The sequence below is a fragment of the Embiotoca jacksoni genome, unplaced genomic scaffold, assembly GCF_022577435.1.
Source record: "Embiotoca jacksoni isolate LCO1_2020_lvr unplaced genomic scaffold, fEmbJac1.0.p SCAF_12, whole genome shotgun sequence".
Taxonomy (NCBI): domain Eukaryota; kingdom Metazoa; phylum Chordata; class Actinopteri; family Embiotocidae; genus Embiotoca; species Embiotoca jacksoni.
In genome coordinates this window covers 12,121,346-12,146,907 of record NW_027185252.1, presented here as the reverse complement: position 1 = coordinate 12,146,907, position 25,562 = coordinate 12,121,346, and the positions used below count along the sequence as shown (strand labels likewise).

Sequence of the window (25,562 nt, the reverse complement as noted above, 5' to 3'; positions counted from 1 at the left end):
ATAATCAGCAGCCACAGCTTTATTATTCCAGTACATGCTGGGCAAGAATATGGAGTTGCGGTTTATCTTTATCAATGAATGTTATATCTTCATTCATTTGATTCTAAATTAGATTCTTGTAATGTCACACAATGCAGGCTTTTTAGCACCAGACAACTATATATCATCATTTTGATGAGAATTAGCATGAATACATGATGTTCACTGTGGTGGCCTGCTTATGTCAAGTTAGGTTTCATATTGTATGAAATTATGTGACAGTTATGGCACCAAAAAACTGTCAGAAATGTGAAAATTTATGATTTGCTTGGACAACAGTCAGGGGTAAAATATATGTGATTTGTTGAAAAAAAACCAAAAAAACCAGCAATAAATCCAAATATTCTTTCAAACTGGAGCCCCGATTATGCCAGTCAGTACTTTCCTAGACTGAGACAGTGCTGAGTTGCATCATTGCACCATGTTTACCGAAACAATTTTCTGTCCTATCACATATCACATCTGACGGACGGACACGGTTCAGTTCACAGTCCCAAAGATCTGAGTGGAGGCCAGACAGCGATATAGCTGACTAATATAATAAGTGTCAAATATTTCCTATTTAAGTTTAACCATGTAATACGCACTGCTGTTCCAGGAATGTGTATGAATCAGGATAAACCACTTAGCTGTCAATTTAGAGTCTGTTTCACAGAACAGATTTCATATTGTGTATAAAGCAGGGGTCATGTGTTAATGCTTTTTTGAGCATAAAGATGAGGCAGTGGCAGTGAGTTCGGACGACAACCATTAAGCCAAATTGAAAGAAGTGTAAAATAGGAGAAGGGCACTGGAATATTCTCACATCTGTGGAAAAGGTCATTAATGCATGGCATTATGAAATGCATTCAAACCTTATTTCCAAGCCCAAATCCATTAGTTAATTTGACTATCGTGGTGTTTCATAATAGCATTTTGATGGGTGCATTCATTTGAACCATGTTTGGTATACTATTCTTGGGAGGTACCTATTCATCATTATGAAAATCATACACCATAAAGAGCCACAGAGTGTAAGTGTTTGCTCGAAGTGGGTCAAATGTTAGCTATTGTAAAGAATACAAGGAAGAAACCTCACCCCTCAAGAGGAATTACCTACCAACACAGCTGTCCATGCTCACATTCACTTGCATGAATAAATCAGGACCACAACTCTATTATTCCATTACAGTAAGACACCATTTATGGCTGAGTAAGAAATGAAATGCCACAGAGACCTCAGATCATCCAAGAGCCTGTGCGACAGAAGCTAAAAGAGCCCAGAGCACCACAAGGGATGAGAAATATTGCTCAACGACTCATATCCAGAGACTTCTTTTACCAAAAAGGGGGAGTTATAATCTGGAAAGAAATCAGTGTTGCAGAGCAGCTCATTACAGCTGCAAAGAATTTCACTTCCAATTTCATAGCCCTTTATCAGACACTCCCACAGTATGTTTTCCCATGACTGGTAATCTCGCAAAGGAACCCACAAACAATCTTTTTTTTTATGCTGCTGCACGACCGCAAAACGTGCTTCAGGGTTTCGCTCTGCTAATCAAATCCTTCTTAAAGAACTGCAGTACAGTGCAGAGTCAGACAGAGTTATTTCACCTTCAATTATGCCATGAATATTTTATTTGATTATTTTTAAAAAACCTTTGAAACTACTGATAGTTTGAAAATGTTTAATAAAAGACTTTGTGGTCAGAAAATAATACAGCGAATTATAGCACAGGTAAAAACTTTCCACATCTATTTCTGCGCTACTTTATTTAATTCTTAATATTTAAAAAAATTCACCAGGGAAGTTGATTTTATTTAGCTTGTTTGTCAATAATATGTGTATCCATAGTTATTCTTTAGTACCCCAGTGTGTATTATTTCACTATTCTTGTGGGACTTACCAAGCATGCTCATGATATTGGATTGGTTGTTAAGTGTTTTCTATGGAATTTAGCACATTAAGACCACAAGATCAGTTTTAATTAACATTATTGATTTGCAGTAATTTTACTTCCCCACCCTTACCGTGCACCATTTATCCCAAATTAATGATGGTGGGGAAATTGACACGAGGAGTCAGCAGAGCACGGGAGATTATGTGTCCATGTCAAGCAGAAATAAATGGTGAAACGAGCTGGCTGGCCGTGGGCCGGGAGGAAAAGTGGGTTGATTCTTACCCAAGTTCCCAGTCATCAGATAGGCGTTGTGGAAGTCCTTCATGCCCAATCCAACAATGTGGATGAATTCTTCTATGACCTGCATGAGCTCCACTGCTCCAGGGTAGATCTGGACAAGATAAAAAAGACAAGAAGACACTTTCAATTTCTATACTGCTTCCATGATTTCACAAATGCAATAACACTGTAGTGGGTGTTACTGGAAAGAGGGAAGTGTAGAAAATTCAATTACAAAAAGGCTGTTAACAAAAAAGCATCAGTGATCAACTTCAGGCATATAGTTAAATGCAGAAGCTGCAAAGTGCATAAGACACCGAGAATTTGATATAAAAAATTTGAATAGATTAGAAGAAAACAAGGTCAAGGAGCTACAGATATTTACATACATGTAAAACTTTCTTGTGTATTGCAACAAATGTCACCATGTATTCACAGTTTTTGCATTATTTCATTACATTTCAAGCAATTGGACTATCTACAGCTGAAACAATTAGTTTATTAATCATATATGAGTTGTTTTTGAATGAAAAGTGACACAAATATTACTATATATTCAAAACTGTGAATGGTCCTGTTTTCTGATATTTTATTGATCAAGTGGTTTAAAAGTTAATGAAGAAAATATTCTGCAGCTCAACTTGTAACAAAAATAATCTTTAGTAACAACCCCCAATTGAACCACCATGTGACATCAGCATGAGAGCTGTGGACACCGGCTTTGCCAACACAGCTGCTGGTTGGCTTCTCTCCTGAAAGGACCTGCCAAGTCAAGGGTGATTGCCTGGGTTCATGTGCCGCTTCATGGACATCAGCACTCGCTGAAAGAATGTCGAAGCAGGAATTCAGCACCAATGGACAGCTCCATGGCTCGACCAGAAGGACTGATGTTCTTGTCAGCTCTTTCTCCCCAATTTCAATAAATCAAAGACACGTCCATCCAATAATTGACCTTCAAAAAGATTGGACCACTGCCCTTGCTGCCGATCCACTGGGATTGGGTCAGATCTAATGAGCGGCTCTGACCAGTATATTGTGAATACTGACTGTGCAGACGCGTTGTGCATGGCAGCATTTATACCCGACATATTTGTCACTTTCACAAAATATCAGTCACAGAAAAATGCCGAAACACCGTTTCAATGCTCTCCAAATACACTGCTCAAAAAAATAAAACGAACACTTAAAAACAACACAATGTAACTCCAAGTCACACTGGTGGGAAATCAACCTGTCCAGTTAGGAAGCAACACTGATTGTGAATCAATTTCACCTGCTGTTGTGCAAATGGAACAGACAACAGGTGGAAATGAGGCAATTAGCAAGACAACCCCTAGAAAGGAACGGTTCTGCAGGTGGTGACCACAGACCATTTCTCTGTCCTTGTCCTTTCTGGCTGATTTTTGGTCACTTTTGCATTTTGCCAGTGTCCTCACCACTAGAGGTAGCATGAGGCGGTGTCTACAACCCACAGAAGTTGCTCAGGTAGTGCAGCTCATCCAGGATGGCACATCAATGCACGCAGTGGCAAGAAGGTTTGCTGTGTCTGTCAGCACAGTGTCAAGAGCACGGAGGAGATACCGGGAGACGGGCCGGTCCACCAGGAGACGTGGAGGGGGCCGTAGGAGGACAACAACCCAGCAGCAGGGACCGCTATCTGCTCCTTTGTGCAAGGAGGAACAGGAGGAGCACTGCCAGAGCCCTACAAAATGACCTCCAGCAGGCCACTAATGGGCATGTTTCTGCTGAAACTGTCAGAAACAGACTCCGTGAGGGTGGTACGAGGGCCCGACGTCCACAAGTGGGGCCTGTGCTTACAGCCCAACACTGTGCAGGGCGATCGGCATTTGCCAGAGAACACCAAGATTGGCAGCTTCGCCATTGGCGCCCTGTGCTCTTCACGGATGAGAGCAGGTTCACACTGAGCACATGTGACAGACGTGACAGAGTCTGGAGACGCCGTGGAGAACGTTCTGCTGCCTGCAACATCCTCCAGCGTGACCGGTTTGACGGTGGGTCAGCGATGGTCTGGTGCGGCACATGGAGGGCCGCACAGCCCTCCATGTGCTAGCCAGAGGTACCCTGACTGCCATTAGGTCCCGGGATGAGATCCTCAGACCCATTGGAAGACCATATGCTGGTGCAGTGGGCCCTGGGTTCCTTCTGATGCATGACAATGCTCGGCCTCATGTGGCTGGAGTGTGTCAGTAGTTCCTGCATGATGAAGGCATTGATGCTATGGACCGTCCTGCCCGTTCCCCAGACCTGAATCCAATCCAGCACATCTGGGACATCGTGTCTCGTTCCATCCACCGACGCCACGTCGCACCACAGACTGTCCAGGAGTTGACTGATGCTTTGATCCAGGTCTGGGAGGAGATCCCTCAGGAGAACATCCGTGGTCTCATCAGGAGCATGCCCAGGCGTTGTAGGGAGTGCATACAGGCACGTGGAGGCCACACACACTACTGAGCCTCATTTTGACTTCTTGAGGAATTTCCACAGAAGTTGGATCAGCCTGTGATCTGATTTTTCCACTTTTATTTTGAGTATGATTCTGAATCCAGACCTCCATGGGATAATGATTTTGATTTCCATTGATCCTTCTTATGTTATTTTGTTCTCAACACATTCCACTATGTAATGAATAAAGATTTTCAACTGCAATATTTCATTCATTGAGATCTAGGATGTGTTGTTTAAGTGTTCCCTTTATTATTTTTTTGAGCAGTGTATTATTGCAGGGCTTCAACAAATGTGTGAGCACACCGAGATGACGTCAGACAATTACAAAGGCTCGTGAGTGGCATTTAGCAATTAGCATCTTGCTCTGAGTTGATATTCAACAAGCACCTGAGGCAGGTGTTTCCTTCCTCTGCAACACCCTGTGTTCTCTGCATGTTTGCACGTGCCTCTACATGAGCCAGGCAAGCGGATCAGCGATGCTGAAGTTGAGAGCCTCTGACACAGCAGAATGAAAGCCATAGTGGGGGAGAAAAGCACATCACTTCGCCCCTTCCGGCATGTCTGACGCAGAGTGCAGTCATGCTCATTCTGCTGGTCTCCATGGCAACCATGAGATGTGAAGGCAGCACAGGGAAATGGCTGCAGTGGAGGTTCTGTAGACAGAGCTCTTCCTTTCCTTGCCATGGTAACAGTGACAGGAGGTGAATATATAGTGATCTCTGCACAAAGCCTACAGCCAGTAAAACCTCATAGTGAGGTGTTTCATGTGAGCGTTTTGAATGTTCACAGCATGCTGTGTGTGGGTGCTGTGGAAGTCGAGCTCAGAACACTCATTAATGCAAGTAAACCCAGCAAGCGAGAAAAATGTTAAACTGTGAAGTCCGAGCGTCGTCTGTTGAGATCAGATGACTTCGCTCAGCCTGGTGATGCGATGAAACTAAAGTAGCACTCCTCAGCCATGCACATTAATAACTACAGAAATAATTAATCGTGTCACATATCTCTTCTGGGTGTTCAATCACAGAGACAACTTTTCCTATTTGTATATTTCCTCTCATCCGTCCCACTCTGACGCATTCTTATTGATGAGACTGCTCATTTGTGAGCTCTCCTCACCGACAACACACCTTCGGGGCCTGCCAAACCAAAGCTGCAGTAAGTAAACACCTATTTACTGCCTGTATAGACAGCCAGGGCTGACACTCCTCGCAACATTTGAACTGCATGTGTTCAGCAGCGGAGAAACTGGGACCAAAAAAACAGGAGATCTGGCTTATTTTAAAAGCACGGCCTCGGTTATGTGTGCAGGTGCCACCTACACATTTAAGTCAATTTACCGTTGAAGGTGACAAGAGAGCAGACTGTCCTTTGCAGACTTGCAGTCATCGTGGATGGTATCTCTGCCAGAGTCTGGATGTACATGATTTGGTGTCTTCAGGTTGTCTTAGACACCAGTGGCAGTTTTGAAAACGAGAGTTGCCACCTCATGCTGAAAGATGTCTCCAACAGAGGACATAGCCAGAGGCCAATCTTCATAGATAAACACAGTGTGGAGTGTCTTCTCTGTGCTCAAAATATTGACTTATTACTGCAGTGTTTTTTTTTTCCCATCATACTGCTTTTCTGTGCGACAGAGCTGCTTTTCAATGTCAGAAAAAGGCAGACAGGGAATTGGAGTCTTTGCTGCTATGGTACAAGCAATAAAAGTGTTTATATGATAAAAAAAAATTCATCCTAAGTAATAGCCTTATCATGCTGGCTGCCATTATCTGTATCAGCTGGGTGAAACAATGTGTGTGCAGGAGGAATGAGTCCTTGCAGTGTTAATGGTTGGACAGTTTCTGTGGCACTGCTGCTGCCACCAAGTGGAGCTCTGAGGAACTAGCGTTGTAAATGAGGCCAGATGTTACACCTGGTAAATGACCTCACAGTCATAAGTGTAAGTGTAACATCAACCTAAAAACAACCTGGCTTTGCTTTATCTCTGCTATTCAGATGGAGTGACTACAAATAGACTCAGAGTGGCATTTTGAGGCAAAACAACATTCATGCAGTAACTTGAATAATTTACTAAGTGTGCTGCCACATCCTTACCTTTTGCGCATCTTCCCATTTCTCCTTATTTTCCTCCTCCAAGAGGTTGCTGATGATTTGAAAGAAGTTCTGTGGAGATGATGAAAAGGAAAATACATAACACACCCACACACAAGTATTACAGGCACTGCAGCAAGATGCCTTTTAAAATCATGACATACTTTAAACACCATACACTTAAACAAGTAAACTCTTATGGAAAATACACCGACATTTGCGATTGCAGGAAATCAGGGCTTTCAATAAGGGGATAATGAACCCTGAAGGGCGGAATAGCACCAGAGAATTTTGCAGATTAACTCATGATGGTAAATTATAGGAGAAAATATGTAATAATAAAAAAAAAAAATACAGCTTGAACCTCCTGCAGCTTGCAGCAAACACTTAATGCTACAGGAGAGAAGTACAAGCTGCAATCAGGACAAAAAGATGAAAGGGAATGTTTGAGCAGCTGTGTGGATTGTCTTTTCCAGCAGTGGAGAGCAGGGGCTGCTTGGGGTGCATGCCTGCAGTAGTAATAGGACCCCTCTCTGATCTTTAGCCTTGTTATTTCGTCTGGTCTACAATGTGCCTGAGGGAGTGGCTCTCTCTCTTGACACAGGCTATCTTGTTTTCTACTTGAATGCTTATGCTCCCTCTGGTGGTAATGTGCCCACTTTAACACTGCATTAGCGCAGAGACACACGGAGGGGTTGGGCTGGCTGACTGCTCTCCTGTCTGCCCACACACACCATAGAGCTCCTCTAATAACCACAGACAGGATGCTTTCCTCATCTCATGGATTTTCTACGGTAGGAAAATGGCTGAATGGGGCCCTCGCTCTCCCATCCATGGCCGGTACATTTGGGTTTTATTTCTGCAGAACATTAGGAGGACCATGCATCTTCCACACATGGGAAACTGTTGATAAATGAGCATAAAATCTCCAGAAAATTAAGGAAAAAGAGCATCCCTGACATTTTGTAGTCCAAATATCACCACGCTTTGGAAGTGCATAATTATGGAAGTTGAAGACTTTTGTGGATTAATCACCTACAGTGCATCATAACTTTAGGTAGAAGCTGTATGACAATTAAATCCTACCACACTCAAAAGAAATGCTAAAGCTCAAACAGTAATGTGTGTCTATGTTGTTTGTTTTTGCTTTCCTTTATGTATGTTTAGTTTAGATTTTCTCTCCTAAAACCTAGAAAACAGTCCATAAATGATGGGTATATTCCAGTATATTATATATGAAATATACTAAAAAAAAAGTTCAGTAGCCAGCAGATACTGCACTGTGTGTTATGAGAAGTACAAACTAGCTGAACTTTTACATCATTAAAGCAGAAAGGATTTCTACTTTTATAAAGGAAATGGCTGATGGGCAGGACTCATGCTTTTCTAATTTCCTGCTGCTATTACATTCGATTGAACATTAACACAATATTACCATCACAAAGCCAGTAACAATTATCTCCTTCCCTTTCAGCTCACTTTTAACAATAGCATGAGCCTAACTTGTGTCAACACGTTTTAAAGACCACATCATACAAACTGTAACACATATGTAGGACAGCACAAAGATCACAAAGAGGCCTGAAAACGTCACAGCTCTGAGGGCATAAATTGTCTTGTTGGTGACGGAGATGGAGCTTTAGCTGTAATCTCCATCATCCCATTGACATAAAGAGGATCAAGACTGCAGTCAGGCCCAACATGATAAGATGAAACAGCTTAGGATGTGGAGGAGATCTCTTTGATACAATAGAGCCATGTGGTGTGTTTGTCAGTCTTTGTGCTATTTCAGACATGTTAGAAAAGGTTCTTCTTATATATTACCATGCTGGTGGTAAAATGCGTCAAGGATTACTGTTATAAAATGAATGGTTTTATCAAAAGAGATATACGTGACAAAACAGTGGTGTTGGATATAGAAGATCTGTGTCTACATGTTCCACTTACTTGCACATCATCTGATGATGGCTCATAGCTGGCCCTCTTGAAGGTCTCTGTCACATTGCGAAGGATCTCCACTGAAGACAGCAGGTCACCGGCGTAGAAATTCCTCCTCTGGGTGAGATCCAGCAGGTTTTTTGTGACCTGGGACATCCCATCCCCCGCCAGCATCCTCTGGCCCTTCGCAAGGTGCCCCTGAACCTCCAAGAACAGGAGAAGACAGAACTTGGGGCATCGGTGTCCTCTGACAACTTGCAAAGATACGAGCTAAGCTATGCATTTGGGCTAAATGGAGTGTAAAAAAATCAGGAAGAAAGATTCTGCTCTCGAAGGCCCTTTATGTGACACTTATATCTAAGCCCGACCGAAATGTATTCTGCCTCGCGGATGTTTTGAAATGAGCCAAAATGAATAAAAGAGTTAACTGGAGCAGAAGACACACATTTAGGCAGAAATTGCACAGTGAAATGACATTTCACATCATTGCACAGGGTTTATGTCCATAAATACATGTTCACAGGTGCAGTGCTATATGTGCTATCTCAGCCCTTCTGAATTATTTTATTTTTAACAGTGATGGAGAGTTACCAAAATTACCAATTCAAGTGGAAGCGGTACTGTGTTTCCAGGCCGAAGGCAAAAAATATGCTGAAGGAAAAATGTATTCAGTATTACACAATATAAAATATACTCAGACTTCAATAAAAACTTTGTTATGTGTGATCAAAATGTCTCATCAGACAAGTAATGAAAAAAGGATGAGAGACATGGAGTTGACACAAAGTTCTCTTGGTTGAAAAGAGCTGACTCTTTCTTTGAGTTTCCCTAACCCTTTTTCATACCCAGTTTTCTTATTGTGCAGTGCTTGTTTTTAATTAACAGAACTGTAGTGTGCAATTTATTGTAGCAGATTCTATTCAAAACCTAGTAAATAGAAAATGAGGAGTAACACTTCTTTCAATGCTGCAGAGGTACAATATGCTTCTTAATTACAGTATCAACTGTATTTTTGGGGATTCCAGCATTACAACAAAGATAAATATAGATGAGAACATGCCAGAAACTCTAAATCAAACAGTTTAAGGACTCGACAATAAGCGCTCGTGAAAAAGAGAAAAATGGCAAAATCTGTATTTTAATTTGCTCCCCTATTGAAAGTGGTTAATCTTTGGCTACAGTGTGATAAGAATGGGGGGAGGTGGTGTGTGTGTGTGTGTGTGTGTGTGTGTGTGTGTGTGTGTGTGTGTGTGTGTGTGTGTGTGTGTGTGTGTGTGTGTGTAAAACACTGGGGAGGTAATTTATGATGCATTGGAAACAGAGGCTGTGAGAGGAAGCTGACTTTGCACCTACTGATTGCTGCAAGTATCTGAATTCATTTGTTATGCATCGAGCATAGCTGGGCTGCTCCCAGAAGGCCATACCGCGGTGATCCAAAGAGCAGCGTCGACTAGTGGTGCCTGTGGAAGAGGGGGGAAGGAGACAGCGACAGATTTGGAGGGGGAATGAGAGGGGAGATGAGCAGGCACAAAGAGAATATAAGGAGGTGGGAGGGCAAGGAGGGGCGGGCGGGGGATTAAGACCAAAGGAGAGGTGACAGGAAGGCAGATGGAAGTGGAGGGGACAAGGAAGGGGAAAGGAAGAAAAAAAAAAAGAAGAGAGTGAAATATTAATTATTTCCATGAGACTTATCTTTTCTATTTCGTCCATCACTCACCATCAAAATGTGATGTCACTAGTTCAGGTTTGTAGGGGAGTTGAAGCTCATTATAGCGAGAGCAAGAGAAAGGTTTCAGGAAGGAAAGTAAATACAGTATTCAAACTGAACTGGTTATGACAAACTACATATAACTACACAGTCCCAAGGCTTTTAATGTATTTTGTGTACCGCGTTAATACAAAATACAGTAGCTTATTCAAACATGCAGCAGCTCAGATGTGATAGCTGTCAGGCATTTAAACAGTGATCCTGAAATAGCAGAACCACCCAATATCCACCCACGTCGCCATGTACATCCTACATATGGGTCCAACATCACACCTTCCCAGCTGTCGACCCAGTGGAGTGCACTTCACACATCACCCCACCGCTCCAGCACAGGTGCTTGACATCCTGAGGAAAACTCCCACAGTACAAAACATTTCCCCTGGCATCCTTGGCTATCTCTTGTTCTCTTTCTCCCCCTCTCTCTGTCTTTCACACACTAACACACACAGACAGGAGAGAGAGATCAAAACTCCACCTCCTACACCCACCTTCTCCACAGCTACTACTCGGTGATACGCGCTGAAGCCATGAGTGCACACAAAACATCGCTATATGCCGGGAGCACCCATGCAGCACCGTGAGACAACCCAGAGGGCAGCGGGAGAGGCCCACTGCTTCACACTGTGCTGAGCAGCCGTCTCCCTCAAAACTGGCTTCACCTGGCTGACTTTACTTACTTTCATAACCCATTCCTCCACTTTTAAGAATACTTTCATATATTCTTTTCAATCATCTTCCACGCCCTGGGGCTCAGAAAAGGTGCTAGAAGGTGTATTTTATGATATCACATTTTATTCAACTGACATGTGAATTTCATCTATGTATTAATTTAAAGGATGCGATTTAATCAGCAGCAAAATATTTTTTATTTATTTAGTAAAACCATGTATGATGTTTCAATTTATTGGGAATTCAGCAGTACTGTAAGACTCAAATTAGCCAAGGCTAAAATTATTTTAATGCAAAATGCCTGCACCAGTGTGGTTTATTAACTGTACAAAATAAAAACCTAATGCAACTCCTTATGTTAACATGCATTATGGAGATGGAAGAGAGCATCAGCAAAGGAAACAAATCTAAAAAAAATATTTTCTTAAATGTATCCATTTTCAAAATTTAAATCTTATTTTATTTTGATTTTTAAAACATTTTGACTATATATATATATATATACACTATATTTTTCCAGTTGCTTAGACTTGGATCTCTCCTGGCTTTGATCCATGTTGATGGTGGGATCAAACAGGGTCAGAAATTTCCGAGGCCTTCACTGTGATTCTGCACCAATCTGTCATCTGTCCTTGCATCATCGCTGATGTATGTGGACTAGGTTGAGTATGAAATATAGGTCAGTGGAGATGTGCTTGATCAAAGGCAAGGCTGCGCACTGGCGAGGCATTGACCTGTCTGGGTTTTACACCATTCTCAGCTCGGGTGCCAATAAAGAAGAATTTGTATTAAAAAAAAAATCCTCCCGAAGACAGAAGGCTAAAACAGTGTTTACTGACGGGGAGGTTTGAGATGAGACATGTCTAAAAAACGAAACAGTGATTTTTGTAGACTTGTACATCATCCAATGGTTAAAAAACAAGGAAAATACCTCACTTTCTAAAAAAAACTATATTGCTGGACTGTGAGGAAAGTCAATACCTCACATCAAAACAGCTGCCAGTAAAATTACCCCCTTCATTCTAAAGGATGGTGTCTAATTTATTTGTTAGAGACTGCAGGATCATTTTCTCTGCATTAACCTGTGAAGACTCTGTTTACTAGCCTGTGATCTTGGTGCTTTAATTGCTCCCTCTTTCAGTTGGATGACTTGAACTTTAATTGATAATTAAGATGTCGGGCTCTCATTACATAGGAGCATAAATAACAGCAAGTGAACTTTCAGAAGCAAAATCTCTTCTGCAAAGTAACTCCAGGTCAGTGGAGTATAAACTGTCTGCAAAATCATAAATCCAAAAATAAAAGATAAATAAATATTATTTATATATGTATTTCTAGATACATCACTACATTTAACTACTGAAATTTTGAAAATATTAAGGTTATTCAGTTATATTTAAAACTGCACAGTACTACAATAAATGGATGGATGGATGGATGGATGGATAGATAGATAGATAGATAGACAGACAGACAGATAGACAGACAGATAGATAGATAGATAGATAGATAGAGAGATAGATAGATAGATAGATAGATAGATAGATAGATAGATAGATAGATAGATAGATAGATAGATAGATAGATAGATAGATAGATAGATAGATAGATAGATAGATAGATAGATAGATAGATAGATAGATAGATAGATAGATAGATAGATAGATATAGATAGATATTTACTTTACTAATCCCACAAGGGGACATTTTTTTGCTACAGCAGAACAGCAGAGTAAAACATATTAAATATTAAATAAGCATAAGAAGGAGATGGAAATTCACAAATCTAACTAAAGATTTTTATATAAAAGATTTCAGCTTCATTTTATTCTTATTCTGTTTTGCTGTATCTCACACAGAAGCAGGAATCATCCAGTCTGTAAATGTACTTTCTGTGTTTACCAACGTTTGTTTGACAGATACAGTGTGAACAAATTCATCTGCTGTGTGTATTTATCCTCTCGACTTTTCTCGCCTCTGGTGGCAGTTGTCATCCATGATGACCAAGGCGGTGCTGACATCCCTGCACTGAGTGCTGTGACTGTGATGACCTTGATGACGACAGTGGCTCTGGTCGAGAAGGTGCCGAAGCCCCCGGACACATCAGGATGCTTCGCCCATGCAGTCATGCTGCATTCATGTTGCACATATTGCTATGTTGCCCTTGCTTGATCAATAATTTACCTTTGTTTACTCGGCTCTCAGCAGCCATTACACATCGGACTGTCCTGGATGGAGGAGGAGAAGGATGAGGACGACTATCTGTGAGGCCTTTCTTTTCACATTTTTCTCTTTGAGAATTGCTGTTTGATTTTGATCTAATTACAGGTCAGAGGTTGGGAAGTGTTGCTTTCATTTATGGTTTCATAATGTATGCTTAGTGAAACCCGCTGACACTGGAACTGTGATTAATGGCTTTACAAATAAACTTGACCTGACCTGAACTATTGTCTATCTATCTTTTTCCAGTGGTCAGTGCCAGCTCTGACATGGAAGGGGAAAGGCACTGTGCTTAAACATGAAATATGTCTGCCAGCTGTTTTATTTTTATCCTGACACTGCTAGCCGAAAAGTGAAATAACACCCTGATATTATCATAGACAAACTGTACTGTGCATCATGTAGATCCTGTACATGCAGATGTTGAGAGTCCTCCAAGACTCAAATTACCTAGCTCTACTTTTATTGTAAAATGCCACAGTGTACTGAGCTCGGTTACAGACAGCCGCAATGTTGTATACATCTCTGGAACAGTATATATATATATATATATTCAGCGGCATATAATACAAAACATGTGGCATTAATTCATCTTTTGTATGTTCAAGGTTCACGAGAATACCATAATGCTCAGAAAAGTGGAGTTAAGAGTCTGCAGTATCTCACCGTCTGACCGACCTGACCTGGTACATAAAGACACCTCATGGTGTGAAAGAAACTGTAATCTGAAAAGGTGTTACATTTCCAACAGCAGCACACAAAGAAGAAAACACACACACACACACACACACACACACACACACACACACACACACACACACACACACACACACACACACACACACACACACACACAGCTGGAAATAGTTTTGTAGCGCTAAACAGTTATTAGCCATAAAACTAATGTCAAGCCGGAAAGCTAATGTCATGCGAGTAAATCTTACTCTGCGCAACTTTGCCGCAGGTGAGCCATCTGTGAATGACAGTGTGTTTGTTACTGCATCAGCCAGTTAGCAAATTTTATTGTTGTGGAGGAAATGTCCTCTCAGAAAACAGGACTGTTTTTACGTTTCACAACAGCTCACAGTGTCAAACCAACACGTAACTCAAGGATGCAACAGCCCTTCGTTGTCCTATTTTGTCTGCTTGTTTCCAAACTGCCCTTCAACAAGAGCAAAAGTCACCAGTATCACAGCAGATTTATCAGAGGTTTCATTCCTTTTTATCCCCTCTCTGCATTCCCCTCGCCTTTCTCTTCTTTCAAGAGCTGAGTGCTCGTCTCTTGCATCCTCTGTTCTAATGCTCTTCTCTCCGTGCACACATTAAAGCTTCTGCTTAGCGTCTGAAAACAGACCTCAGTGTGCTTTTCCTTAACAATGCCCCCAGAATCACAGTTACCATTTTTTCCGTCCAGTGCACAAGCTGTGCACTGACGGGTGCAGCCAGAAATGACATCGCTGCACATGGAAATCGAACGAACGGATGTGTGCCTTCTCCTCAGATGAAGAAGCACTTGAAATTATAGCACCGGAAAAGGTTCTATCGTCAGTGTTTTGCTAATTTTACACACGATGCAAAGATCATGCCGGCAACGAAGAGAACTGTATAATTTCTATAATTAAAGACAGTTTACTGTGGTGGCAGATGAATAGCATTATTCCTTATGAAGTAGCATAATTGCATGTGTATTCAAACACCGATACCTTGACACCAGTGTAAAATTGCAGGTTAATTCTACCCTTGCAAAGGCACAACTGCAGCCGTGGGCAAATCAATGTGATTCAAACAATCATGCCTGGAAAGTAAGTAAAATTTAGGTCAATCAATTACTAATTACTACAAAACTAGTGTATAGTCAAGAAAATGGCTAGATTCACATAATATTCATAGGTTTCCCAACATTTTTTTTTAAAAAGGACTCCTCTTTATATCTTACATTGAATGGATTGCATTGTTCTTTCCCTAAGAAAATGAAAGGAGGTTGATTGCAATTGAAAAAGACTTGGCCAAATTCATCTATTGAGCTTCATCTAACAGAAACAGAATGAAGATATAAATCACATTTATATATATTGCTCTCCATCTTACCTGTGGCATTGGGTGGGCATCTATTAAAGGCCAATTCTCCTGATGGGGTCCGTCTCCACACCATCGACACTGCATAGTCCTCGGGACAAATCTCATACGGTGCTGAAGAAAAAAGTGATACAAGTGTCACTACATCAATGCAAAGAGCTTTTTAGTGTTTCCAATGTGATGCAACAGTTTCTCCGTGTTGCATTTAAGGAGGTATGGAAATATAGGAGATCAAAGCTGTTTAATGTCAGTGAGTATTCAAGGATTATAATAACAAAATGTACTCCCTTCTCAGTCACAGCTTTTGTGAGTGTGGGAGCTACATTATTGTAGTGATAAAAGAGAAAGGTTTTAATGTTTTTGTGTAACACTGCTTTCTTTACTTTAGATAATAGAAGGGACTTTATGTGTAAGACTTCTCTTCACAAAGAGATTATTTATTTTGAAAGTCGTACAATAAGCTTTTGCATTTCTAGGTGTGTCCGTTACCACCATTTCAATTTCTCAATTTATTTAAACACATTCGAACTCAGTCATCCACCTCTGCTTATCTGATTCTCCTCTTCAGATTCTGTTTTAACTGATCCTCTGTAACGAGACATGTCATTCACTCCAGTGAGATAATTATCTCCCTCCCCACTTTCGTTTAGCGTCTCTGCAGCCACTCTGACTTAAGGCTATATTATCCACTGGCTCACCTGGACATCGCTGGTCGCTGCACTTTCGGACTTCTTCTCCGGTTCCATCACACTGTTGCCCGGTCACCGCTGCCCCCTGACACACCCGGGCTCGCCTCTGCCATCCACCATCACAGGATTTAGAGCAGCCGCTCCACGGACCCCAAGGGTTCCACTGGCCATTAGCTAAAACAGAATCATGCTCAGTCAGAAACAGATGCTCTCAGATGTGTACAGGTTGCAGTAAAAACAACAGAATATCTAAAAAAATAAAATAATATCACATTTTTGCATCATGCCATTTAAGCTTTTAATTAGTGTGTGCTATCTAAAATAGTTTTCAATTACATTTATTTATTTTTCTAACTGTGCGTTTAGTTTGTCGATGCAGTTTGTTGGCAATACTCCCAAACTGAACAAGATTACTTTGAATAATCAGGAGTGTGTGTATTTTATGGCTAAAGAAGCTGCTCTGAGAGTGGTGATTATTCGCATTACTTTGCCAATATTAAAACACATTTATGCTGAAGTTGCCAAAACCAGCAGCATGTTTTATGCCCTTGTAATGAACACTGTTAACCTGTGCATTAGACAAAAAAACAGATGCTCCCCTTCAGCGATGTAGTAAATCACATGCCCTTGTCTGAATGGAAAGGTACAACACCCTGTGAGCAGGAAACACACTCCGCTCTCGTTTTAACCTCCATTTACCCCCCTTCTTCACATATATAGGTATATTTCATGTCCTACAACTAACCTCTGTCAGAATTGCTTCCCGAAGAAAGGAAAAACAGAAAACCGATGTGACCTGTTGGCTAAAACTATCCGCAAGACATTGATCAAATCCCAGTAGATGCTGATGGCTCTGCCAACACCGCAGCAGCTGATTCCTCAGACAGATGCATGCTCATGTGTTTCAAAGAGCTCATTGTTCCAGCAGTCCTGGAGAAAATCTTTCAATTTTGAAACACGTAACATTGATTTAACATCCTGCACAGGCCTTTATTGAAGATATTAGGCAGCTTTTTGCATCTATTTTGTTAAAATTTAGCTTTTTAGACCACTTAATTACTCAAATAAGTATTTCACTATTTTCTGTAAAACACACTGGTTTCCCTTGAACTCTCTGTCCAGGCAAGGCCTCCAGCAGTCAGACACATTGTGCTGACTTGTTAAATGATGACTTGGCGTGTGTCGTCTCACTGATATTTGATCTCTCACCTTGGAGACAAATAAGATTTGCTAAATAGATAGGCCTTATTAAATGAATAAATTGTAGAAGGCATCCTCTCACTGTGAGGCAAACAACAGCATCTCCTTCTTCATTATCATAAGCACAAATTAGAAGGACGCATTCACTTGCATTTATTGCTATTTTAGGGGTCTGGTAGACTTTAATGTTGGCTGACTGGTTACACAACATTTGGATTGACTTTCAAAAATAGAGAGAAAAACATGCGCCACACACACACACACACACACACACACACACACACACACACACACACACACACACACACACACACACACACACACACACACACACACACACGCCAGTGAAACAGAAAAAAAAAACCTTTCTGTTTTATGCTGCTGCAGTGAAAATTGCATCAGGAGATTATGAGAGTGCTCAGACCCTTCACATGATCAGAAAATTCAGAGCCTGATCGAGACCACTAAGCTGACATCTTTGAGCCTCTAATACATCTGTGATGTTGACAGACAGTTCGGGCCGCTAACCCTGAATAATGTGAAAAGCATACAGCATATCTAACTGGATTTTTCAAATCCAATTGATAGAGCATGGTCTTACACATTATTTTTGATTCTTACAATGTAGCTTTTGATTCATGCTACATGACTTTTCGATACGCAACAGAAAGAGGAAGACAGCTCAGTAAAATCAGGCTGAACATTCAGACTAAAGTTGATAGTTTTGATCATTGTAATACAACAATGATGACAATATGGGACGGGCTGTTACTTGTCTCTCTTTTCCCTGTTTCAAATCATGATTTAGAATTTAGACATCAAAGCGGATATGGAATTAAGAGGCTCAGGATTTTTACCTGTGCAGTCAGGATTATGGCACTCTCTGCTTTCTGCCCAGTGACCGCGACACTCAGATCCCCCATGGGCGGCTGCTGAGCACTGCCTGGTCCTCTGCTGAGTGCCATTGGCACAGGTCACCGAGCAATCGCTCCAAGAGCTCCACTCCTGCCACTGTCCGTCCACTGAGGCACCAACCACAACCCAACAAGCATGTCCCAAGTGAAGGGAAAAAGAGGGCAGACAGAAATGGGAGGAGATATTCAGATCACTATTCTCTGTCAGAGTGAAAGCCAATAACACAATTGGAAAGCAAACAATTACATGGCTACTTGTTGAATTGGAGAATTGTACTGCAGCATGGCTTCTCCTTGGTTTTTTTTCTCTCGAACTAGAATTTCTCAAAAATATAGTCAAAGACAAAAGGAGAAGAAGGCAAGAAAAAGGTTTTGGTAGAATTTTTTTTTATTTATATATATATATTAAAATTCATATTATTAAAGTGTTAAAAGCAAACACTGTAAAAACGATTTGTTAGCTGCCTCCCTGTCTGGGCAGAGGTAAAGCATCTGGAATTGAGAGGTTTTCGCTGAGTCGCTGTAACCAGAGCAAAGCTAACATTTACTGTGTGGAAAAACTCATCATCACTAATCTGCTTACCATTCACAGCCAATTGCGGTTAAGTGATTTTGACGTCAATATTACAGTATTCAGTCTCAACAGGGCTCCCTAAACCGCATTATTGTGTAAGCACAATTACTTTAAATGCATCACAAGGCCTGCATTCATTCATTTTTACTTACCTTTGCAGTATTGCATTGATTAATGACTGCACAGCTATTGCAAGATATACTGCTATGATTCTGAGGAGCTGATCCTTTGAAATGGGATCATAATCATCTTTAGGATGTTACCTTTACATTGCTTTCATCTTCATGCTTTCAGGGGTTAATATTGTTATTTCTAATAGGTTTAAATAGCAGACAGATGATACCTGGGCATAGGGCTATGTTGCAAAGCTTAGTCTGGGTCTCAGGTCCATCACAGGCCCTGCCTCCATGCTGGGGAGGAGCACACATCCTAGTCCTAGTGCGGTGACCTCGGCCACACGTGAATGAGCACAGGCTCCACGGTGACCACTCCTCCCATACACCGTGTACTGCGGGCACAGAAAAGGCGTCAGGCCTAATCAATGTCTCCGACTCTGTTATAGCATAAACAAACCCCTCACAAAACTGCACTGAGGCAGAAATGAAATAAAATCAATCAAAATAATTAGTAACAAAGCAAACGTAACACTGGGCACACAGAAAGTGTGAGGCTTCGCTAAGTCTCAGCCACAAGCTTCAATCGCCTCTATGCACAATAACAACATATGCCACTCCTAGATATAAAACACAATAAAAACGTCAGTCTTTCACACGGCAGTTTCAACATACAGGACAGAAACAATAGAAATCCCAACTCTCTAACACGAAGGTAGGGTTGAGGAGCAGCAGGTCGGCACAGTTTTACAGTTTGTTGAGTCTTCTTGGTTGACTGGGAATCTAATAGCAGTGGACCTTTAGGTTAATGTGGGCTGGCAATAGTTCTGGAAATCTCTCATTACACTAACGCACTAATCATGGTGATACGCAAAGCAGACAGTCCATAACCTGGTTACAGACCTTTGAATAACAGGCCCCATTTTACATTTTAGTCAAGTGACTGGTAATGAAAAGGCAATTCACACTAAATATCAAGCTAGACAGTCCAAATCCGAAAATAAATTAATCAAAAACGGTGTTAATTGATATGTTTCATGTAGTGTTTCCTATCAGGTGTAAACGCCTGAGAAATGAATGTTTAAATATTTCAAAGGCGAGTATTGTTTTTCTTAATTAAAATAATTTAAGATCTGGGTCATGTTATTTTTGAACATTTGGACATACTGCCATACTACCACTGCGAAATCAATGAGGTACTTTTTGTTTTGATCTTTCAAAACAAAGATTACAAAATTACACTTGATTTCAAGTGTAATTTTAGCATACTTTGATTTTATAATTATTCCTTCACTGCAGATAATTATGTGGCACATTTATTATGAAAATACAATCCTATTAAAAAAAAAATTCTCCTATCAAAGCACATATTTTGCAATGAATACTTTTTTTCAGTATCACAAGACATTTCCTGATACAAGTGAAACTTTTACATTACCATTGTTTTGTTTTTTCCATATATTTGTAAACAATAACTGCCAAAAGGCATTGTTCCCTTGCATCTTTGTTTTGTGGGTAAGCTTAACTGGGTTCCAGCTGACAGATGGGGAGTCTTCACAGAGCTGCAGAGAATATTTGCTATTGGCTCAAAGTTTTACTTTGGAGGGGAAAATATGGAAATCTAAGAGGCAGAGGGAGACAGAAGTGAGACACCTCCTGTCTTGTCTTGACACTTGCAGTACTCCTAAATGTACACAAAAATATGAAATGGATTAACACACTTCTTTCAAGATGTAAGAGTTTAACCTCTGATATTAGCAACTGTGGGATTATTGCTCCCAGCAATAAAGTGATTGAATTAAGGCCTAAAGTGAATTTTAAGGGGATGGAAATATGAAACCTAATCATACTTGATCTATATATTAGTACCACAAATATGTGTCTACTACACATACTGTACATGCCATGCACATGCACAAAACACATTAAAGCCGCAACATCCTTCATGTCTGGTGAGCTATGTGTGATGGTGCACATGAAACTGACAGATTACCAGGCCTGTGTCGAATTTGTCAGGTGTTTTAACACTGGCAAATTGAAGTGCAGAATTTATGGACATTTTTGCAGCAGACACATTTCCGGTGGTCCTTAGTCATCTTTTGATTGCAAATAGGAATAAAGACCTTAGAAATGTATTTGTGACTAATTTGTCTTCAGGGACTAGATGATTCCTCTTCAGAAGGGTCACTATCCATAGCTTGTGCAGATGCTTAAAGTTCCTGCAGTACAATATTTGGATCTCTGGATCAGTTGTAGTTGGATCATGGGATCAAGCCAATGGTCTGCCATGAGGTGAGCTACCGTCTGTCCCAGTCCCTGCCTCTAGGCGCTGCTTTGATGCTCTTAGCTAAGTGTCCCGTGGTGGCTGAAGCATTTACTTTGAAAATTTCAAGTTCAAAGCAAGCAGCCACCACAGCAAGCAAGGATGGAATAGGATTCTGCTTCTTTGTGTGTTTTTTTTCTCTGAACTGCGGCCACAATTTACAGGGACGGCCATGAGCAATCGCACTGCGCTGCTCGAGGTGAAATTCTTGGACTAGCACAAGATGGTGGACAAAGCATTTGCATTTGCCAAGAATGTTTTCATTAATTTGTGGTTTTCTAATAGCCTTCCAGTGAGGTTGAGCCTTTGTGGTCAACTGTATTAATTTATTATTTTTGTTGAACAGTTCCTTTTCTTTTGACACAGTGTTTTGTGAAATAGTTTCTACTAACAACATAATCTATGTTTTTGCAATGCAGTAGCTTTGCTTCTTACATAGGCTACTGTAATCAGGATCAGCTCTTATACTGCCATCTATAGGAGTACATGTCTCAATCACATTCAAAAATGTCATACAGCAAGTCCAAGACCTCAATTGATTACGTGCCACAGTCACAGTGTTTCACATTAATGTGGCAATGGAAAATGTCTGCTTTTGTTTGTACTATATTTAAATGTTACCATTATCATTTCCTAAAAAACAAAAAATTCTGTCTGTTTTTATTTGTCTTCAATTTTTTTTTATTTTTTTTATTGAGATTATTAATATAATGTTCTTGGCATTGTTAGGAGTTTTGCTTTGTGCTATAAAACCTCTTTTTATTTTTAAAATTAAATAATGCAATAATGTAAAATATTTATACAGAACTTCCTGCTCAGGTTTCTGCTTTTCTTCTACGTTTTTCAATGGCGCTCATCTTAATAACGTTTTTTTTTGGTGCTGGTGACACTAAACACTTCACATTGAGCAGTTCGGCCAAACATACTTTTGAGCTTAATAGTAGTAGGTGTTAGGTTCTAGAGAGATAGACCGAAACTCGTGAAAAACTTTCTTTTGACGCAAATCCATATTTGTAGCAACATTATATCCTGATCAGAAACTCCACTGTTGTCGAATAAAATAAAAAAAAAACTCGGGACAAAACCTTTGACGTTGGGTGGCGCACTACTTCATTTCAAAGAGCCAGGCTAGCATTGGTTAGCGACAGGAAATCTTCAGACTGCGCATGCGCGATGGATAACCCTTGACAGCTGGGAGCTGCGTCATCCTGTTGGCGTCCGGAAAACGCGCGTGCGCATGCTCCGTCAATTGCCTCGTTGATTACCTTGGTTTACAAACAGGACCAAGCCAGCTGTGCTTAATGAAATGAAGTAGCAGGACAACCCAAGATATTCAAAATTATAGGTATGGCTCTTTTAAGTGTTTTTCACACTTTATGCGGTAGCCAACTACTGACTTAGACTTGTTTTATTCTATGCTACAGTATAAGCAGTTCTCACTAGTCATGTATTTGCACTGAATGTTGGTAGTGTATATAAATCCAGTGCAGTGGAAATGTCAATTCCTGCAGACCGGGCTGCTTTTCTTCTGCAGAATAAACGACTCAGAAGAAAAAAAAAAAAAAGCCATGGTCTCTGTTGTTTGGGTTGTGAAGAGACTAGTGATTCAACAGGGATATTTTACAGAGCAGAAATGTTGCTGTGTTTTGGCAGATGAATGGGGTAGAGTACGGCATCACAACTTCTGTGGGGCCCCAGAATTTCCAACAGCATACTTGATCTCAGCCAGCAGCACCCAAAACATGCTTCACAGATGATGTTGCTGCTGTTTTCAATGATGGTGACTATAAGGTAAGGTTCCTTTTAACACTGAAGTGATGTGTCTTTAGGCATGATGTATTTTGGAGGTATCGTTCTACCGCTGTAGACTACAGACAGTCTGAAGAAGGCAAATCGATCTGTCTGCCTTACAGACTATTAGATATATACTCTGTGTTTCATGTGGCACCATGCCAGGCTGGATTTGTTTGTGCCAGTTTTCTCTGTAACTAAGTAAAGTTAGTTCTATATCAGCTGTATTTTCGAAGATGACTTAAAAAAAAAAATAGGCTCTTTGATCGTAGTGGTAGATTTTTTTTAGATAAGTGAGTGAAGAGAAAAACCCTCATCTTTGAAATAGTACAGGCAATGAGATTTAACAACACTGCAGGACTGGAGCACGTGATATGGTCTAACTAAAAACCCAACTTAAAAACAATTCAGTAAATTAGAAATAATTTTCTCTCAAAGTGAAAAGCCCTGATGCAGTCTTACTTTTGTGAGTAAAGTCAAAATTGGTGAAGTCAATGTCAAGATCTACCAATAATAACGAATGCACATGGGCAGTTCTGTAGTTTTTGGTTCAAAATTATTACATGTTGATGTAAATAATGCGTATAGCTGAAATTTAAGCTTTTGTTTTCTTGAGGAACAGGGAGGTCTTTTCTGTCTGAGCTATATAGAAATGCCCAAAGAGGAGTCTCAACGAGACTGGTATTTAGGCAACTGTTCTTTTTAAAATGACTCATTCTCTTCCTAGCTCTGTGTGTCCACACACTAAGAGAACGACCCTTTTGAGAACTACCAACTTCCCACTTACACATGCGACGCTAAAAAAAGAGCAGTACATCACAAATCTGAATGTCAGAGGATGCTGCTTGCAATATTCTTGATCAGCCATAATTACTTAGGAGTTTGTGATGCAGTCTCAGAAGCATTACACTTATCAACGCCATCAAATATCTTGGCTAAACATGAGTGCAGCATCTCATTACTAAATCAACATGTGTAAACAATTCCAAAACTGCATAACGGTGACTAGTGACACGCTTTTCTACCAGATGCGTACTGACAAACATTAGCACGCTGCAATCACCAGTCAGAAAAACATCGGATGCTGATACCTGACCACCAGTGACTCATCTGCCACGCCATCAAGGGTTGAGGAGGAAATGCCTTACAGCGTGTTTGAAGAAACGCCGCCGCGCTATTTTAAAATGCACAGTTGACCTTCAAGGATATGACGCTGACGGTATATATCGGTATCTACTGCTCCCCAAGCTCCATGCAGATCCACATGTCATTAAACCATTTCAATGCTGATGAATTGCCTTACAGTTATATGAAATGGAAAACAGAAAAATGATCATGGAAAAAAAAACAACCAAACATTCACAAAAAAACATCAAAGAAAGGAAACATTAGATTCATTATAATAATAACTGCATAATACATTCTTAAATAGACACATTCAACAAATTGTTAAGACAGAGCAACACATTTCCTCCCATATCAACAACAAAGGAGCAAAACATTAATAGTCAAGAATCTGCGGCTAACACTACCTGGACAAGGGGCAGTGTTATTGCAAACCCTTGATTCTCTTAAAGGGCCGCTGCAGTGTGTTCCGTATGGTGAGACACATGTTCTTGTTCGCACCTGCGACCCTTGACCGCATGTTACAGAGCATGAGCTCCACTGGGACCACTCCTCTGCACCTGATTCACCTGTGTGGGAGAAGGGTGACACTAGTTAAATGCAGCAATATGGTCCTGGGGCACGGCTTATCGGGGCGGGGTGGGGCAAGGTGGGCAGGGTTGAGTAGAATGGGGAGGGGCCAACAGGAGTCACGTTGGGGTGAGGTGGGGTCCTACAGGTTTACAAGAACACTATCATACAGTCTGCACTACCTTTATGTGATCTTTGATGAATACTGAATTGACAGCTTAATTCTTCTGTCTAGTGATTTCATTTGCGTGCAGCACAAAAGTGTTTTGTGGCTGCAATCCCTGCGAGTAGAATTAACAATTATCCTTGGTGAAGCAGAGACGTGGAAATCAATGAGCCTTTTAAGAATAAATTTAAATGTGTATTTATGCAAAGATCACAAAGAAGGCGTAACAATAGACATTAGGGTTGCATCTAACTGTTTCACTTCATTTTTGAAAAAAATAATTCATGCATTTCAATGAAACCCAATAATATGTTGAAACAAAGTGAGAAAATCACTATAACCAAACAAAATTTTATAAGAACATGGGGGCATGCAAAAAAGACAACATCTGAGAAAATAAAATGGAATTTAATGGGTGTTAGTTCAGAAAGAGGTCTTAGATGTGGATTCCCTTGCACTGCAGCAAACTCTCTAGTTTCCTTGACCACACTGGTGCAAATCTGCGTTTCAAATCATTTTCAAATCTAACTTAGCCTGTTATCTCCCAGGGGTGGAGGAAAATGAGAAAGCTAGCTGATTTCATTGAGCAGATCACAGCCACTTTTGTGTGTGAATGTGGCTCAAAGTGGACTGTTTTCAGTACATTCAAAATTTCAATTGTGAGTGTCCTG

General features: G+C 40.6%; 1 protein-coding gene across 11 annotated transcripts in view; it reads right to left on the bottom strand.

The window, feature by feature from the left end:
* The window catches only part of adgrb3 (adhesion G protein-coupled receptor B3), a 110,780-nt gene that overhangs the window by 39,918 nt on the left and 45,300 nt on the right, over nucleotides 1-25,562 (bottom strand). For 7 of the 11 annotated variants that reach the window (XM_069144856.1, XM_069144859.1, XM_069144855.1 and 4 more), the window contains 9 exons: nucleotides 24,563-24,724; nucleotides 19,147-19,311; nucleotides 18,173-18,337; nucleotides 16,125-16,289; nucleotides 15,439-15,540; nucleotides 10,047-10,153; nucleotides 8,703-8,897; nucleotides 6,759-6,827; nucleotides 2,202-2,310 (listed from right to left, as the gene is read on the bottom strand). In XM_069144856.1, the coding sequence (XP_069000957.1) occupies nucleotides 2,202-2,310; nucleotides 6,759-6,827; nucleotides 8,703-8,897; nucleotides 10,047-10,153; nucleotides 15,439-15,540; nucleotides 16,125-16,289; nucleotides 18,173-18,337; nucleotides 19,147-19,311; nucleotides 24,563-24,724 (1,239 nt within the window). The remainder of the gene's footprint in view (nucleotides 1-2,201; nucleotides 2,311-6,758; nucleotides 6,828-8,702; nucleotides 8,898-10,046; nucleotides 10,154-15,438; nucleotides 15,541-16,124; nucleotides 16,290-18,172; nucleotides 18,338-19,146; nucleotides 19,312-24,562; nucleotides 24,725-25,562) is intronic. The other 4 variants (XM_069144853.1, XM_069144860.1, XM_069144861.1 and 1 more) reach the window with 4 other exon arrangements.